Here is a 21,048-nt window from a genome sequence, read left to right as displayed (position 1 = left end):
AATACAGTGTATACATATGAGATGAGTAATGCAAAATATGTAAAAAAAAATTAAAGTGACTTTAAAGTGTTCCAATATTAAAGTGGCCAGTGATTTCAAGTTTATGTATATAGGGCAGCAGTCTCTAATGTGCTAGTGATGGCTATTTAACAGTCTGATGGCCTTGCGATAGAAGTCTTTAGATAGAAGTCTCTCGGTCCCAGCTTTGATGCACCTGTACTGGCCTCGCCTTCTGGGTGAGAGCGGGGTGAACAGGCAGTGGCTCGGGTGGTTGTTGTCCTTGATGATCTTTTGGGCCATCCTGTGACATCGGGTGCTGCAGGTGTACTGGAGGGAAGGGAGTTTGCCCCCGGTGATGCGTTGGGCAGACTGCACCACACTCTAAAGAGCCCTGCGGTTGTGGTGATACAGCCCGACAGGATGCTTTCAATTGTGCATCTGTAAAAGTTTGTGAGGGTTTTAGGGGCCAAGTCAAATTTCTTCGGCCTACTGAGGTTGAAGAGGCGCTGTTGCACCTTCTTCACCACACTGTCTGTGTGGATGGACCATTTCAGTTTGTCCATGATGTGTACACCGAGGAACTTAAAACCTTCCACCTTCTCCACTACTGTCCCGTCAATGTGGATAGGGGGGTGCTCCCTCTGCTGTTTCCTGAAGTCCACTATCAGCTCTTTTGTTTTGTTGACGTTGGGTGAGAGGTTATTTCCCTGTCACCACACTCCCAGGGCCACGCAGTCATGGGTGAACATCCTTGTGGGGCCCCAGTGTTGAGGATCAGCGAAGTTGTTTCCTACCTTCACCACCTGGGGGCGGTTGCACAGGGCAGGGTTCAGGCCCAGGGCCTCAAGCTTAATGATTAGCTTGGAGGGTACTATGGTGTTGAATTCTGAGCTATAGTCAATGAACAGCATTCTTACATAGGTATTCGTCTTGTCCAAATTGGATAGGGCAGTGTGCAGTGCGATGGCGATTCCATCGTCTGTGGATCTATTGGGGCGGTAAGCAAATTGAAGTGGGTCTAGGGTGTCGGGTAAGGTAGAGGTGATATTATCCTTGACTAGTCTCTTGTGAGTTTATTTTCTGTAATAATGAAGACAAATGAGCTAAAGTAAAGACTTTGTCAGCTATATGATATGGTCATTATTTGAACTGGCTAGCCAGCTAACTTAATATGAACTAGCTAGCTAACAAGCTCGAAATGTACCAAAACATTGTTTGGAAAGTTTATTTTAGTTGCCTGGGTTGTTAGATTGACGGGTGGATTTATAGGTGTTAAAATACAACAGTTATGCTATTTTGGACCACCAGGCTGCTGATGTCATGCAGCCTGTAGTTTTTGTGTTTATACTTTTTCATAACGACAACGACAAGTTTGATGTCGGACGACAATAGAATGTTCATGATGCGACAACTGTCAATAAACCAGCCTTTAGTCCTGAAATCTTTGGTAGTTTAGTACATGGCCTCACATGTGAATCCTTAAAGAGATGGGTGAGGATAAGGCTTAAGAGGGTGTGAACAATGCTGAATGGGTGTAGACAAAGAGGAACTATCCAGTAGGTTTACCAAAACATTCAAGGGTAATTTTCTCAAAAGAGAGGTTACAAATGTATCAACTTTCAAAACAGAATTACTTTCCCATTGTTCCTCAACTGTAGTGTATGATATGCCATTTTCTGGCTCTGAGTCTCTACTTTTGTCCAATGTAAAATTGCTATTTTGCTACATAAGACCGAACCCGTAACATATTTCAGGATGTTGTGTGACCCTGGAAAAAAATCAGAATTAATGTAAACATTACAGTTTTGAAAACAAAGTTTGTCACAATAAAGTGGTCTCTTGGCACAACTTACCCTGGGTATGGGGTAAATCGAGCTGAAGGTCAGGGTATGTTAAGCTGCCTATACATTTCTGTACTGAATTAAATATTACCACAACTTTTTAAAAACCATGTCTATCTTTATTTCCAAAACACAATTCAACACAATCACAATCGCTTGCAACCGACTGGCCTCTTCCTATGGACTACCACAGAGTACAACAGCCTGACCACTTCCTATGGACTACCACAGAGTACAACAGTCTGACCACTTCCTATAGACTACCACAGAGTACAACAGTCTGGCCACTACCTATAGACTACCACAGAGTACAACAGTCTGGCCACTTCCTATGGACTACCACATAGTATAGCAGTCTGACCACTTCCTATGGACTACCACAGAGTACAACAGTCTGGCCACTTCCTATGGACTACCACATAGTACAACAGTCTGACCACTTCCTATGGACTACCACATAGTACAACAGTCTGACCACTTCCTATGTACTACCACATAGTACAGCAGTCTGGCCACTTCCTATGGACTACCACATAGTACAACAGTCTGGCCACTTCCTATGGACTACCACATAGTACAACAGTCTGACCACTTCCTATGTACTACCACATAGTACAACAGTCTGACCACTTCCTATGGACTACCACAGAGTACAACAGTCTGACCACTTCCTATGTACTACCACATAGTACAACAGTCTGGCCACTTCATATGGACTACCACAAAGTACAACAGTCTGGTCACAGTAGGCCATACTGTGGTATATTTTTGTCTAAATCTATCCACCTGCCCAGTACTAGTCTGGTCTGCACTACAAAACAACCACAAACCATTTTGTACACAATGCATCACCGACTATGTTTGAAACACTCTCAGGATTGGCCATTGATTGGTTGAAATGGGAACAAAGGCTCCTAAGAACATTTCAGGCAACTCTGTTATTCTACACTATAGCATGTGGATTGATTGGCTATTGAAACGAATAATGGGTAGTAAACATCTTGTAAACAAATATGATGTCCTCTTAGCTTGACCCAAACGATTCACAGCACAGAGAGCATCATATTAGTTTATTTATTATCCCAAATCTCAGAGATACAATATGTCTGACGTAATTAGGCTTATCTACGTTTATCTAAGACGTCTGTTTCATGGGTTTGATCCTGTTTTAATGTAAAAAAAAAATCTTAAGGATTTTTACTACGGAACTTTCTCCTCAATGTAGTAGTCAGTAACAATAGTATACCAGTAGGTGTCTTCCAGAAAAGTGTCCTAGCCTGGCAACCAAAGACACACTGTTTACACACACACTTTACCATGCTGTTTTTCTTCGAGAGAGTGTCTTGTAACGTTACTGTACTTACATCTGAGTTGAAGCGGAGTTGACAGATGTTACAGGAAATCACTTGTTTTTTCTTCGGAGGGATGGAGACTCCAAACGTGTGGTTTATTACAGCTTTCTGGACGGGATCCATCTGGAAGACAAGAAGACAGGAGAGTAATGTTTAAGTATTGCACGGGTTCTGGAGAGATAGAGAGAGAGAGAGAAAGAGGAGGGAGTGGGAGAGAGATCTCCCTTCCATCTACTGTAATAAATTAGGTGGTTCCCACAGCCAAGCGGCACCCCAGGGTCAGTGGGGAGCAGAATGGGTAGATAGTGAACACCTTAAAGGAGGACAGATGGTAGCCTGGTAGTGTTCACTACCCGGTGACGCTCATCTCCAGAGATAGGTGTTGAAGACATATTAGATACTCAGACTGGTAAAATAACAAAGGGTAACACTTTACTTAAAGCATGCGTGTATAATTAACTATGACAAACGATAAACTGTGAGGACAAAGCACATGTAAAGGACTCCAGGATCATGGAAATGGAAGATGAATCACCTCCATTGATTTGCTTGTGCTTATCAAATCAAATCAAATTTTATTTGTCACATACACATGGTTAGCAGATGTTAATGCGGGTGTAGCGAAATGCTTGTGCTTCTAGTTCCGACAATGCAGTAATAACCAACAAGTAATCTAGCTAACAATTCCAAAACTACTACCTTATAGACACAAGTGTAAGGGGATAAAGAATATGTACATAAAGATATATGAATGAGTGATGGTACAGAGCGGCATAGGCAAGATACAGTAGATGGTATTGAGTGCAGTATATACATATGAGATGAGTATGTAAACAAAGTGGCATAGTTAAAGTGGCTAGTGATACATGTATTACATAAGGATGCAGTAGATGATATAGAGTACAGTATATACGTATACATATGAGATTAATAATGTAGGGTATGTAAACATTATATTAGGTAGCATTGTTTAAAGTGGCTAGTGATATATTTTACATCATTTCCCATCAATTCCCATTATTAAAGTGGCTGGAGTTGAGTCAGTGTGTTGGCAGCAGCCACTCAATGTTAGTGGTGGCTGTTTAACAGTCTGATGGCCTTGAGATATTTGTTTTTCAGTCTCTCGGCCCCAGCTTTGATGCACCTGTACGGACCTCGCCTTCTGGACGATAGCAGGGTGAACAGGCAGTGGCTCGGGTGGTTGTTGTCCTTGATGATCTTTATGGCCTTCCTGTGACATCGGGTGGTGTAGGTGTCCTGGAGGGCAGGTAGTTTGCCCCCGGTGATGCGTTGTGCAGACCTCACTACCCTCTGGAGAGCCTTACGGTTGTGGGCGGAGCAGTTGCCGTATCAGGTGGTGATACAGCCTCCGAGGGCCCTCACCTCCTCCCTGTAGGCCGTCTTGTCATTGTTGGTAATCAAGCCTACCACTGTTGTGTCGTCCGCAAACTTGATGATTGAGTTGGAGGCGTACGTGGCCACGCAGTCGTGGGTGAACAGGGAGTACAGGAGAGGGCTCAGAACGCACCCTTGTGGGGCCCCAGTGTTGAGGATCAGCGGGGTGGAGATGTTGTTGCCTACCCTCACCACCTGGGGGCGGCCCGTCAGGAAGTCCAGTACCCAGTTGCACAGGGCGGGGTCGAGACCCAGGGTCTCGAGCTTGATGACGAGCTTGGAGGGCACTATAGTGTTAAATGCCGAGCTGTAGTCGATGAACAGCATTCTCACATAGGTATTCCTCTTGTCCAGATGGGTTAGGGCAGTGTGCAGTGTGGTTGAGATTGCATTGTCTGTGGACCTATTTGGGCGGTAAGCAAATTGGAGTGGGTCTAGGGTGTCAGGTAGGGTGGAGGTGATATGGTCCTTGACTAGTCTCTCAAAGCACTTCATGATGACGGAAGTGAGTGCTACGGGGCGGTAGTCGTTTAACTCAGTTACCTTAGCTTTCTTGGGAACAGGAACAATGGTGGCCCTCTTGAAGCATGTGGGAACAGCAGACTGGTATAGGAATTGATTGAATATGTCCCTAAACACACCAGCCAGCTGGTCTGCGCATGCTCTGAGGGCGCGGCTGGGGATGCCGTCTGGGTGCAGCCTTGTGAGGGTTGACACGTTTAAATGTTTTCCTCACGTCGGCTGCAGTGAAGGAGAGTCTGCATGTTTTAGTTGCGGGCCGTGTCAGTGGCACTGTATTGTCCTCAACGCGGGCAAAAAAGTCATTTAGTCTGCCTGGGAGCAAGACATCCTGGTCCGTGACGGGGCTGGTTTTCTTTTTGTAATCCGTGATTGACTGTAGACCCTGCCACATACCTCTTGTGTCTGAGCTGTTGAATTGAGATTCTACTTTGTCTCTATACTGACGCTTAGCTTGTTTGATTGCCTTGCGGAGGGAATAGTTACACTGTTTGTATTCGGTCATGTTTCCAGTCACCTTGCCCTGATTAAAAGCAGTGGTTCGCGCTTTCAGTCTCACGCGAATGCTGCCATCAATCCACGGTTTCTGGTTTGGGAATGTTTAATTCGTTGCTATGGGAACGACATCTTCAAAGCACGTTCTAATGAACGAGCTTTCTCTTGTAGTTACACAAACACATTGAAACTGAAAGAAAAACCACTTGGGCCTTCTTTGTGAATGAACCCTCTGTTAATAAGTGGACTGTATGTGTTAAAAGGCCCTTTAAAAGTGCTTTTCACACTGCATGTTCTTAGCCCAGGGCTATCCTTAACGCTGGGTTAAAACTACCCCTCCTTTCGCTCAGGCATTCACTAACCCTGGGCAGTGTGCAGTGTGAACGTGACTATTCTAATAATACATGAGAGAACACAGCTCGTTTCTCTGTAGCTCAGAGAACACCAGGTAAGATAACATACTATCTTATGGGCTGTGCTAAAAAAAATTATGTGAAAGTTTTGACCACCAAGACATTCCTAGAGTAGTCTTTAATGGTATTCATTCATAGTTCATCATAACTGCTGCTGTCAGACAAACATCCTACAGTACATAGAAAATAACAACAAGCTTCCGACACCTCGAAGTGCGCCTGATCCCCACTACCAAATCACATGGAGACTGAACGAAGGCCACATTACATATTTGATGCTCTCTCTCCTACCTATTGCCAGCTAACATGCAGTAGAATAATAACATATTAGGACACATTACATATTTGATGCCATCTCTCCTACCTATTGCCATCTCACATAGAATCATGAGATCAGGACTCCATAGAAGAGAGAACAAATACAAAAATACAGTATATCGAGAGGCAAGTTGTTCTTGGCCAGAGAATCAATTAACGTTATCCTACCATTCTATGTATGCCATTAGTTATCCTACCATTCTATGTGTGCCATTAGTTATTCTACCATTCTATGCATGCCATTAGTTATCCTACCATTCTATGTATGCCATTAGTTAGTTATCCTACCATTCTATGTATGCCATTAGTTAGTTATCCTACCATTCTGTGTGCCATTAGTTATTCTACCATTCTATGTGTGCCATTAGTTATTCTACCATTCTATGTATGCCATTAGTTATTCTACCATTCTATGTATGCCATTAGTTATTCTACCATTCTATGTATGCCATTAGTTATCCTACCATTCTATGTGCCATTAGTTAGTTATCCTACCATTCTATGTATGCCATTAGTTATTCTACCATTCTGTGTGCCATTAGTTATTCTACCATTCTATGTGCCATTAGTTATCCTACCATTCTATGTATGCCATTAGTTAGTTATCCTACCATTCTATGTATGCCATTAGTTATTCTACCATTCTGTGTGCCATTAGTTATCCTACCATTCTATGTATGCCATTAGTTATTCTACCATTCTATGTTTGCCGTTAGTTAGTTATTCTACCATTCTGTGTGCCATTAGTTATTCTACCATTCTATGTGTGCCATTAGTTATTCTACCATTCTATGTATGCCATTAGTTATCCTACCATTCTATGTATGCCATTAGTTAGTTATTCTACCATTCTATGTGTGCCATTAGTTATCCTACCATTCTATGTATGCCATTAGTTATTCTACCATTCTATGTATGCCATTAGTTATCCTACCATTCTATGTATGCCATTAGTTAGTTATTCTACCATTCTATGTGTGCCATTAGTTATCCTACCATTCTATGTATGCCATTAGTTATTCTACCATTCTATGTGCCATTAGTTATCCTACCATTCTATGTATGCCATTAGTTAGTTATTCTACCATTCTATGTGTGCCATTAGTTATTCTACCATTCTATGTATGCCATTAGTTATCCTACCATTCTATGTATGCCATTAGTTAGTTATTCTACCATTCTATGTATGCCATTAGTTATCCTTATTCTTAGTTATTCTACATTCTATGTGTGCCATTAGTTATCCTACCATTCTATGTATGCCATTAGTTAGTTATTCTACCATTCTATGTATGCCATTATCCTACCATTCTATGTTATTAGTTATTCTACCATTCTATGTATGCCATTAGTTATTATTCTACCATTCTATGTATGCCATTAGTTATTATCCTACCATTCTATGTATGCCATTAGTTATTCTACCATTCTATTAGTTATTCTACCATTAGTTAGTTATCCTACCATTCTATGTATGCCATTAGTTAGTTATCCTACCATTCTATGTATGCCATTAGTTATTCTACCATTCTATGTGCCATTATTATCCTACCATTCTATGTATGCCATTAGTTATTCTACCATTCTATGTTTGCTATTAGTTAGTTATTCTACCATTCTGTGTGCCATTAGTTATTCTACCATTCTATGTATGCCATTAGTTAGTTATTCTACCATTCTATGTGTGCCATTAGTTATTCTACCATTCTATGTATGCCATTAGTTAGTTATTCTACCATTCTACCATTCTACCATTCTATGTATGCCATTAGTTATTCTACCATTCTATGTTATTCTACCATTCTATGTATGCCATTAGTTATCCTACCATTCTATGTATGCCATTAGTTAGTTATTCTACCATTCTATGTGTGCCATTAGTTATCCTACCATTCTATGTATGCCATTAGTTATTCTACCATTCTATGTATGCCATTAGTTAGTTATCCTACCATTCTATGTATGCCATTAGTTATTCTACCATTCTGTGTGCCATTAGTTATCCTACCATTCTATGTATGCCATTAGTTAGTTATCCTACCATTCTATGTATGCCGTTAGTTAGTTATTCTACCATTCTGTGTGCCATTAGTTATTCTACCATTCTATGTTATTAGTTATCCTACCATTCTATGTATGCCATTAGTTAGTTATTCTACCATTCTATGTGTGCCATTAGTTATTATCCTACCATTCTATGTATGCCATTAGTTAGTTATTCTACCATTCTATGTATGCCATTAGTTATCCTACCATTCTATGTATGCCATTAGTTATTATTCTACCATTCTATGTATGCCATTATTAGTTATCCTACCATTCTATGTATGCCATTAGTTATTCTACCATTCTATGTATGCCATTAGTTAGTTATTCTACCATTCTATGTATGCCATTAGTTATCCTACCATTCTATGTATGCCATTAGTTAGTTATTCTACCATTCTATGTGTGCCATTAGTTATCCTACCATTCTATGTATGCCATTAGTTATTCTACCATTCTATGTATGCCATTAGTTATCCTACCATTCTATGTATGCCATTAGTTATTCTACCATTCTATGTATGCCATTAGTTATCCTACCATTCTATGTATGCCATTAGTTAGTTATTCTACCATTCTATGTGTGCCATTAGTTATCCTACCATTCTATGTTTCTATGTATTAGTTATTCTACCATTCTATGTGTGCCATTAGTTATCCTACCATTCTATGTATGCCATTAGTTAGTTATCCTACCATTCTATGTATGCCGTTAGTTAGTTATTCTACCATTCTGTGTGCCATTAGTTATTCTACCATTCTATGTGTGCCATTAGTTATTCTACCATTCCATGTATGCCATTAGTTATCCTACCATTCTATGTATGCCATTAGTTAGTTATTCCAATTCTACCATTCTGTGTGCCATTAGTTATCCTACCATTATTATTAGTTATTCTACCATTATGTATGCCATTAGTTATTCTACCATTCTATGTATGCCATTAGTTAGTTATTCTACCATTCTATGTATGCCATTAGTTATCCTACCATGCTATGTATGCCATTAGTTAGTTATTCTACCATTCTATGTATGCCATTAGTTAGTTATTCTACCATTCTATTCTACCATTCTGTATGCCATTAGTTAGTTATTAGTTATCCTACCATTCTATGTATGCCATTCTACCATTCTATGTGCCATTAGTTATCCTACCATTCTATGTATGCCATTAGTTAGTTATTCTACCATTCTATGTGTGCCATTAGTTATTCTACCATTCTATGTATGCCATTAGTTAGTTATTCTACCATTCTATGTGTGCCATTAGTTATCCTACCATTCTATGTATGCCATTAGTTAGTTATTCTACCATTCTATGTGTGCCATTAGTTATTCTACCATTCTATGTATGCCATTAGTTAGTTATTCTACCATTCTATGTATGCCATTAGTTAGTTATTCTACCATTCTATGTATGCCATTAGTTAGTTATTCTACCATTCTATGTATGCCATTAGTTAGTTATTCTACCATTCTATGTGTGCCATTAGTTAGTTATTCTACCATTCTATGTATGCCATTAGTTAGTTATCCTACCATTCTATGTATGCCATTAGTTAGTTATCCTACCATTCTATGTATGCCATTAGTTAGTTATCCTACCATTCTGTGTGCCATTAGTTAGTTATCCTACCATTCTATGTATGCCATTAGTTAGTTATCCTACCATTCTGTGTGCCATTAGTTAGTTATCCTACCATTCTATGTATGCCATTAGTTAGTTATTCTACCATTCTATGTGTGCCATTAGTTATCCTACCATTCTATGTATGCCATTAGTTAGTTATTCTACCATTCTATGTATGCCATTAGTTATCCTACCATTCTATGTATGCCATTAGTTAGTTATTCTACCATTCTATGTATGCCATTAGTTATTCTACCATTCTATGTATGCCATTAGTTAGTTATTCTACCATTCTATGTGTGCCATTAGTTATTCTACCATTCTATGTATGCCATTAGTTAGTTATTCTACCATTCTATGTATGCCATTAGTTATTCTACCATTCTATGTATGCCATTAGTTATCCTACCATTCTATGTATGCCATTAGTTATCCTACCATTCTATGTATGCCATTAGTTAGTTATTCTACCATTCTATGTATGCCATTAGTTATCCTACCATTCTATGTATGCCATTAGTTAGTTATTCTACCATTCTATGTATGCCATTAGTTAGTTATTCTACCATTCTATGTGTGCCATTAGTTATCCTACCATTCTGTGTGCCATTAGTTAGTTATTCTACCATTCTATGTATGCCATTAGTTATCCTACCATTCTATGTATGCCATTAGTTAGTTATTCTACCATTCTATGTGTGCCATTAGTTATCCTACCATTCTATGTATGCCATTAGTTAGTTATTCTACCATTCTATGTGTGCCATTAGTTATTCTACCATTCTATGTATGCCATTAGTTAGTTATTCTACCATTCTATGTGTGCCATTAGTTATCCTACCATTCTATGTATGCCATGAGTTAGTTATTCTACCATTCTATATGTGCCATTAGTTATTCTACCATTCTATGTATGCCATTAGTTAGTTATTCTACCATTCTATGTGTGCCATTAGTTAGTTATTCTACCATTCTATGTATGCCATTAGTTAGTTATTCTACCATTCTATGTATGCCATTAGTTAGTTATTATACCATTCTATGTATGCCATTAGTTAGTTATCCTACCATTCTATGTGTGCCATTAGTTATTCTACCATTCTATGTATGCCATTAGTTAGTTATCCTACCATTCTATGTATGCCATTAGTTAGTTATCCTACCATTCTGTGTGCCATTAGTTAGTTATCCTACCATTCTATGTATGCCATTAGTTAGTTATTATACCATTCTATGTATGCCATTAGTTAGTTATCCTACCATTCTATGTATGCCATTAGTTATCCTACCATTCTATGTATGCCATTAGTTAGTTATCCTACCATTCTATGTATGCCATTAGTTAGTTATCCTACCATTCTGTGTGCCATTAGTTAGTTATCCTACCATTCTATGTATGCCATTAGTTAGTTATCCTACCATTCTGTGTGCCATTAGTTAGTTATCCTACCATTCTATGTATGCCATTAGTTAGTTATTCTACCATTCTATGTATGCCATTAGTTAGTTATCCTACCATTCTATGTATGCCATTAGTTAGTTATTCTACCATTCTATGTATGCCATTAGTTATCCTACCATTCTATGTATGCCATTAGTTAGTTATTCTACCATTCTATGTATGCCATTAGTTAGTTATTCTACCATTCTATGTATGCCATTAGTTAGTTATTCTACCATTCTATGTATGCCATTAGTTATTCTACCATTCTATGTATGCCATTAGTTAGTTATTCTACCATTCTATGTGTGCCATTAGTTATTCTACCATTCTATGTATGTCATTAGTTAGTTATTCTATTCTATGTATGCCATTATGTTGCCATTATTATTATTCTACCATTCTATGTATGCCATTAGTTATTATTCTACCATTCTATGTATGCCATTAGTTATCCTACCATTCTATGTATGCCATTAGTTAGTTATTCTACCATTATATGTGTGCCATTAGTTAGTTATTCTGCCATTCTATGTATGCCATTAGTTAGTTATCCTACCATTCTATGTGTGCCATTAGTTATTCTACCATTCTATGTATGCCATTAGTTATCCTACCATTCTATGTATGCCATTAGTTAGTTATCCTACCATTCTATGTATGCCATTAGTTAGTTATCCCACCATTCTGTGTGCCATTAGTTAGTTATCCTACCATTCTATGTATGCCATTAGTTAGTTATCCTACCATTCTATGTATGCCATTAGTTAGTTATCCTACCATTCTGTGTGCCATTAGTTAGTTATTCTACCATTCTATGTGTGCCATTAGTTATCCTACCATTCTATGTATGCCATTAGTTAGTTGTTCTACCATTCTATGTGTGCCATTAGTTATTCTACCATTCTATGTATGCCATTAGTTAGTTATTCTACCATTCTATGTATGCCATTAGTTATTCTACCATTCTATGTATGCAATTAGTTATCCTACCATTCTATCTATGCCATTAGTTATCCTACCATTCTATGTATGCCATTAGTTAGTTATTCTACCATTCTATGTGTGCCATTAGTTATCCTACCATTCTATGTATGCCATTAGTTAGTTATTCTACCATTCTATGTGTGCCATTAGTTATTCTACCATTCTATGTATGCCATTAGTTAGTTATTCTACCATTCTATGTATGCCATTAGTTATTCTACCATTCTATGTATGCCATTAGTTATCCTACCATTCTATGTATGCCAGTAGTTAGTTATCCTACCATTCTATGTATGCCATTAGTTAGTTATCCTACCATTCTGTGTGCCATTAGTTAGTTATCCTACCATTCTATGTATGCCATTAGTTAGTTATCCTACCATTCTGTGTGCCATTAGTTAGTTATCCTACCATTTTGTGTGCCATTAGTTATTCTACCATTCTATGTATGCCATTAGTTATCCTACCATTCTATGTATGCCATTAGTTAGTTATCCTACCATTCTATGTATGCCATTCGTTAGTTACGCTACCATTCTATGTATACAATTAGTTATCTTACCATTCTATCTATGCCATTAGTTAGTTATGCTACCATTCTATGTATACAATTAGTTATCCTACCATTCATGTTAGCTTTTATTTGAAGAGCTCACAGGAACTGTCTAGTCTGGAGAGAGAGAGAGAAAAGGAGGTGGAGAAAGAGAGCACAAAGAGAGAGAGCGTGTTGTGTTGCATGTGCTTTCGTGAGGATGTACAAAAGGTCTGAGCCATATGCCCCCTCTCTGTTCTCTGTCCCTCCATCTATCCAACCCCCCTCTCTCTCATTCTCTCTCTCTATTGCGCACACACACACACACACACACACACACACACACACACACACACACACACACACACACACACACACACACACACACACACACACACACACACACACACACACACACACACACACACACACACACACACTCACAGTAGTGGTGTCATAATGTTGTTTACCCACACGACCAGAGCCAGCAACCACCAAGCCATCCAATCCAGTAAGACTTTACAAGGCTGCATCCACTCCAAAATGGCACTCTATTGACAGTGCTACATAGTGCTCTACTTTTGAACAGGGCCCTTAGAGCTAGGGAATCAAATAAAATAAAATGAAAAACAATGAAAATAAAAAAGGAAATATTTACTACACAACCAACATAAGATAAAAAACAAAAGAATGACACAAACTGAACGACTAAAAAGCACCCTAAGGAAAAGGAATAGGGTGCCATTTGGGACGCAGTCTTTACAGGTTATTACAGCCAGGCCAGGTGGATAACAGCCAGTTAGAGGCCACCACCTCTCCTTCCTTTAACTAATAAGAAGGCTTTTAATATCAGGATAAGAGCCAAGGCTTGATGCTGCCCACCCACACCATCCACACACATACAGTATACATCTTGTTACAATTACTGTAAGCAGCAGCAGCACCTGAGAATCATTTAAGCCTCCAGATCAGTGTACCTATAGTCATTACTCTGACCACTTCATGGCTATGGTAGTGTTATAAGGAGACACAAAGACAAAGGGAATAAAACATCTAAAGTAGGCGGTAATAACATTGTACATGTGATGTGTTATTGACAATATTGTGTATGGTGCTATATTGTTATTGTGTATGGTTCCATACTGTAATTGTGTATGCTAATTGTGTATGTGATCCTTGTTGTGTATTGTGCTTATTGTATTCCTTCCAACTGTGCATTTTCAACCCTACACAAAACAACACAACTAAACACAATGCACCATACTACACCCCACCAACCCAACAAAACAACTTGAGAAAAATAACTTTAACTGTCATTCAGTGACTGTTAATTAAATTCCAGTGATAAGCAGACAGAGAAAGCTGCAGGGCTAAAGCAGGGACAGCCAGGCTGTCACTGTCCAATTCATTTCAATTACACGTTCCTGTCATCTCCTGTTCACCTCCTCAATGCAAATCATTCTGGTATACCAATAAACTGCACAACCTCAACATGTTACTGCTGAGGCAAATATTTATATTAACCTTTATTTATACAGGTCAGTCTTATGGAGATCAAATCTATGTCAAAACGTAATGAAATAAAACAGGTAGAATATAGAGTACTCTAGTGTAGAGTAGAAACAGTATGTAATCATAAATAATCCTTTAGCATGTCGCTACGCCACTCAGCGTCAGAGTTTTGCATGCCTGACTGACAGAGGATGATGTACAGGAGGAATTGAGGCCAGTCTCTCTCTCTCTCTCTCTCTCTCTCTTCTCTCTCTCTCTCTCTCTCTCTCTCTCTCTCTCTCTCTCTCTCTCTCTCTCTCTCTAATACTACCAATTACCTACCAGGACCAGTGATGACAGTAATAACATGTTGTCAGACTTAGTGTCAGAACCCACGAGCCCACTTGTCCTGTTACAGGATGCATTTGACAATATGATGAATGGGAAACAAAATGCACACTCTAATTCAATAATTGCGGTCTGGCACCTCTCTCACCAAGTGCACATCAGAGGAGGCTGGTGGTAGGAGCTAGAGGACATGCTCATTGTAATGGCTGGAATGGAATTCCTGGAAACTGAGTCAAACGGGGTTTCTATATCTTTGATGTGTTTGATGCCGTTCCATTTATTCCATCCAGCCATTACAATGTGCCTGTCCTCCTATATCTCATCCCACCAGCCCCCACTGGTGCACATGAACAATCAACATTTACAGTGCCTTGCAAAAGTATTCACCCCCCTTGGCGTTTTTCCTATTTTTGTAGCATTACAACCTGTAATTTAAATTGATTTTTAATTTGATTTCATGTAATGGACATACACAAAATAGTCCAAATAGATTAAATAAAATAAAAAACTTGTTTCAAAAAATTCTAAAAAATTTTAAACGGAAAAGTGGTGCGTGCATATGTTTTCACCCCCTTTGCTATGAAGCACCTAAATAAGATTTGGTGCAACCAATAACCTTCAGAAGTCACATAATTAGTTAAATAAAGTCCACCTGTGTGCAATCTAAGTGTCACATGATCTCTCACATGATCTCAGCATATTGAGATCTGTTCTGAAAGGCCCCAGAGTCTGCAACACCACTAAGCAAGTGGCACCACCAAGAGAGCGGCACTATGAATACCAAGGAGCTCTCCGAACAGGTCAGGGACAAAGTTGTGGAGAAGTACAGATCAGGGTTGGGTTGTAAAGAAATATCCAAAACTTTGAACATCCCACGGAGCACCGTTAAATCCGTTATTAAAAAATGGAAAGAATATGGCACCACAACAAACCTACCATGAGAGGGCCATCCACCAAAACTCACATACCAGGAAAGGAGGGAATTAATCAGAGAGGCAACAAAGAGACCAAAGATAACCCTGAAGGAGCTGCAACGCTCCACAGCAGAGATTGGTGTATCTGTCCATAGGACCACTTTAAGCCATACACTCCACAGAGCTGAGCTTTACCGAAGAGTGGTCAGAAAAAAATAAGCAAACATGTTTGGTGTTCGCCAAAAGGCATGTGGGAAACTCCCCAAACATATTGAAGAAAGTACTCTGGTCAGATGAGACTAAAACTGAGCTTTTTGGCCATCAAGGAAAACACTATGTCTGGTGCAAACCCAACACCTCCCATTACCCCGAGAACATCATCCCCACAGTCAAGCATGGTGGTGGCAGCATCATGCTGTGGGGATGTTTTTTATCGACAGGGACTGGAATACTGGTCAGAATTGAAGGAATGATGGATGGAGCTAAATACAGGGAAATTCTTGAGGGAAACCTGTTTCAGTCTTCCAGAGATTTGAGACTGGGACGGAGGTTCACCTTCCAGCAGGACAATGACCCTAAGCATACTGCTAAAGCAACACTCGAGTGGTTTAAGGACAAACATTTAAATGTCTTGGAACGGCCTAGTCAAAGCCCAGACCTCTGTGGTATGACTTAAAGATTGCAGTACACCAGCGGAACCCATCCAACTTGAAGGAGCTGAAGCAGTATTGCCTTGAAAAATCCCAGTGGCTGGATGTGCCAAGCTTATAGAGACATACCCAAGAGACTTGCAGCTGTAATTGCTGCAAAAGGTGGTTCTACAGTGTATTGAATTTGGGGGGTGGGGGGTGAATAGTTTCTGTTTCAAGTTTTCTGTTTTTTGTCTTATTTCATGTTTGTTTCACAATAAAAAAATATTTTGCATCTTCAAAGTGGTAGGCATGTTGTGTAAATTAAATGATACAAACCCCCCCAAAATCCATTTTAAAACCAGGTTGTAAGGCAGCAAAATATTCAAGGCCCAGGGGGGGTGAATATTTCGCAAGCCACTGTACAAGGTAAGAATATATGTTGCTCAGACAAAGGTTATCACCATAGAATTCTAATTACATGGTTATCACAGACTGAAAGCTTAGCTAATAAAAACACTGACATTGCATTTGACTGAAGTTTGCAGACTCCTTTTTCACTATAACATTACTTAATAAACATAAATATTATGTTGCAGTCATTCTTACAGTAGCCTACATTTTCTGTTTCAAGGGTTTTTATATTGAGAGCAGCTGCAGAGAAAAACAAAGACAGATCAATTCACATCTGTTGGTTTTGTATTCCTGCATGTACCGTGAGTTTCTGACACCTGCAGAGTATTGTGTTGTCTTCACAGGTTTATTGATTCAGAGTACACAGTAGTACAGTGACTACAGAACAGAACAGTGATGCTGCAACAATGCAGATATCAGACCTCATACTGTATGTTCCGACACCATACTCCATTCTCCTCAACAAAAGATTCACAGCATGAAAAATACATCTACACTAAACAAAATTCTAACTGCAACCTGCAACAATTTCAAAGATGTTACTGAGTTACCGTTCATATAAAGAAATCAGTCAATTGAATTAGGTACTAATCTATTGATTTCACATGACTGAAATACAGATATGCATCTGTTGGTCACAGATACCTTTGAAAAAAAGTAGGGGCGTGGATCAGAAAACCAGCCAGTATCTGGCGTGACCAGCATTTGCCTCATGCAGCAGCTCCTCCGAGTGGATCAGGCTGTTGATTGTGGCCTGTGGAATGTTGTCCCCCCTCTTCAATGGTTGTGCGAAGTTGGATATTGGCAAAAACCGAAACACGCTGTCGTACGTCGATCCAGAGCATCCCAAACAGGCTCAATGGGTGACATGTCTGGTGAGTATGAAGGCCATGGCAGAACTGGGACATTTTCAGCTTCCAGGAATGTGTATTATCATGCTGAAAGTTGAGGTGATGGCAGTGAATGAATGGTATGACAATGGGAACTCATCCTGGTATCTTTGTGCATTCAAATTGCCATCAATAAAATGAATTGTGTTTGTTGTCCGTAGATTATGCCTGTCCATACTGGTGGGACGCTGCTATAGACCACCAAGTGCTAACAGTCAGTATCTGGATAACATGTGTGAAATGCTTGATAATGTATGTGATATCAAAAGAGAGGTATACTTTCTGGGTGATTTAAATATTGACTGTTTTCCATCAGGCTGCCCACTCAAGAGAAAGCTTCAAACTGTAACTAGTACCTGCAACCTGGTTCAGGATATGAATCAAACTACAAGGGTAGTTACAAACAGTACATGAATGAAATCATGAACATGTATTGATCATATCTTTACTAATGCTGCAGAATAAATTCTCTATCAACAATGACAAGCCACTGGGGTCTGGCAATGTGGATGGAAAATTACTGAGGATAATAGGGGACGGTATTACCACTCCTATTTGCCATATCTTTCATTTAAGCCTACTAGAAAGCGTGTGCCCTCAGGCCTGGAGGGATGCAAAAGTTATTCCCCTATGATAGTAAAGCCCCCTTAACTGACTCAAATAGCCGACTGTTACCAATCATGAGTAAACTTTTGGAAAAAATTGTGTTTGACTAGATACAATGCTATTTTACAGTAAACAAACTGACAACAGACTTTCAGCACGCTTATAGGGAAGAACATTCAACAAGCACAGCACTTATACAAAATGACTTATGAATGGCTGAGAGAAATTGGTGATAAAAAGATTGTGGGGGCTGTTTTGTTAGACTTAAGTGCAGCTTTTGACATATCGATCATAGTCTGTTGCTGCAAAAACGTATGTGTTATGGCTTTACACCCCTGCTATATTGTGGATAAAGTCTAACAGAACACAGAGGGTGTTCTTCTTCCAACACAATCCAGGTAGAAACAGGAATTCCCCAGGGCAGCTGTCTAGGCCCCTTACCTTTTTTCAATCTTTACTAATGTAATTTGAGTAAAGCCAGTGTGTCTATATATGCAGATGACTCAACACTATACACGTCAGCTACCACAGCGACTGAAATGACAGCAAAACTTAACAAAGAGCTGCAGTTAGTTTCAGAATTGGTGACAAGGAATAAGTTAGTCCTAAATATTTCAAAAACTAAAAGCATTGTACTTGAGACAAATCATTCACTAAACCCTAAACCTCAACTAAGGTTCTCTCTTGTAATGAATAATGTGTAAATTCAGCAAGTTGAGGAGACTAAACTACTTTGAGTAACCCTGGATTGTAAACTGTCACATTCAAAACATATTGATACAACAGTACCTAGGATGGGGAGAAGTCTGTCTATAATAAAGTGTTGCTCTGCATTCTTAACAGCACTATTAACAAGGCAGGTCCTACAGGCCCAAGTTTTGTCGCACCTGGACTGTTCAGTCGTGTGGTTAAGTGCCACAAAGAGGGACTTTAAAAAATTGCAATTGGCTCAGAACAGGATAGCACGGCTGGACCTTGGATGTACACAGAGAGGTAACATTAATAATATGCCTGTAAATCTCTCCTGGCTCAAAGTGGAGGAGAGATTGACTTCATCACTACTTGTATTTGTGAGAGGTATTGACATGTTGAATGCACTGAGCTGTCTGTTTGAACTATTGGCACACAGCACAGACACCCATGCATACCCCACAAGACATGCCACCAGAGGTCTCCACACAGTCCCTAAGTCCAGAACAGACTATGGGAGGCACACAGTACAACATAGAGCCATTCCACATCAAGTCTATTCCACATCAAGTAACTCATGCCAGCAGTAAAAATAGATTTAAAAAACAGATAAAAATACACCTTATGGAACAGCGGGGACTGTGAAGAAACACAAACATAGACACATGCATACAAACACACAATAACATACGCACTATACACACATGTACACATGGATTTTGTGTTATAGATATGTGGTAGTAGAATAGAGGCCTGAGGGCACACATGCAATATAATGTGAAATCTGTTATGAATGTATTGTGTAGTTTTTAAAATGTATAAATAGCTGCCTTGGCAGCAGCTAATGGGGATCCGTAATAAATAGATATAGAAATACCATAACCCCAATGCCACCATGGGGCACTCTGTTCACAACGTTGATATCAGAAAACTTCTCACCCACACGACGCCATACTGCCCAGTACATTTTACATTTACATTTAAGTCATTTAGCAGACGCTCTTATCCAGAGCGACTTACAGTACAGTTGAAACCGATATTCATCCGTAAAGAGCACTCTTCTCCAGCGTGCCAGTGGTTATTTCCACCCGGCACTGCCAGAAGAGGACTAACCACCCCTCATAGCCTGATTCCTCTCTAAGTTTCTTCCTAGGTTTTGGCCTTTCTAGGGAGTTTTTCCGAGCCACCGTGCTTCTACACCTGCATTGTTTGCTGTTTGGGGTTTTAGGCTGGGTTTCTGTACAGCACTTTGATATATCAGCTGATGTAAGAAGGTCTATATAAATACATTTGATTTGATTTGATCAAAGGTGACGTTGGTTATGAATCCGACCTGCATTCCGATCAAGACCCTGGTGAGGAGAACGAGCAGACAGATGAGCTTCCCTGAGACGATTGCTCCTAGTTCTTCAGGTGTGCAAACCAATAGCTTCATTAGCTGTCTGGGTGGCTGGTCTCAGACGATCCCGCAGGTGAAGAAGCCGAATTTGGAGGTCCTGGGCTGGTGTGGTTACACGTGGTCTGTGGATGTGAGGCGGGTTGGATGTACTGCCAAATTCTTTAAAACGACGTTGGAGGCGTCTTATAGTAGAGAAATTAGCATTTAATTATCTTGCAACAACTCTGTTGGACATTCCTGCAGTCAGCATGCCAAATGTACATTCCCTCAAAACTTCCGACATCTGTGGCATTGTGTGACAAAACTACACATTTGAGAGTGGCCGTTTATTGTTCCCAAGACAAGGGGCACCTGTCTAATGATCATAATGTTTAATCAGCTCCTTGATATGCCACACCTGTCAGGTGGATGGATTATCTTGGCGAAGGAGAAATGCTCACTAACAGCGAAGTAAACAAATTTGTGCACAACATTTTAGAGAAATAAGCTTTTTATGCGTATGTAAGATTTCTGGGATCTTTTATTTCACCTCATGAAACATGTGACCAACATTTTACATGTTGCGTAGTACTCTACACCTGATCCAAGATCTGTTTTTGCTGTCTTGTTAACTCTTAATGGTCATTGTCATGTTTCAATGCGGCCTCCAGTCTCATTTCACCTCATTTACAGTATCACGTGATTTACTTTCACTTTC

The 21,048-nt window shown here is 39.6% G+C and overlaps 1 protein-coding gene across 1 annotated transcript in view; it reads right to left on the bottom strand.

The window, feature by feature from the left end:
• Positions 1-21,048, bottom strand: part of LOC115129567 (zinc finger protein 385B-like) — an 83,615-nt gene that overhangs the window by 29,193 nt on the left and 33,374 nt on the right. Inside the window, exon 3 of the mRNA XM_029660096.2 lies at positions 3,206-3,316. Within this exon, the coding sequence (XP_029515956.1) occupies positions 3,206-3,316 (111 nt within the window). The remainder of the gene's footprint in view (positions 1-3,205; positions 3,317-21,048) is intronic.

Source organism: Oncorhynchus nerka, linkage group LG1, assembly GCF_034236695.1.
Source record: "Oncorhynchus nerka isolate Pitt River linkage group LG1, Oner_Uvic_2.0, whole genome shotgun sequence".
Classification (NCBI taxonomy): Eukaryota; Metazoa; Chordata; class Actinopteri; order Salmoniformes; family Salmonidae; genus Oncorhynchus; species Oncorhynchus nerka.
This window is presented reverse-complemented; position numbering and strand designations above follow the sequence as displayed.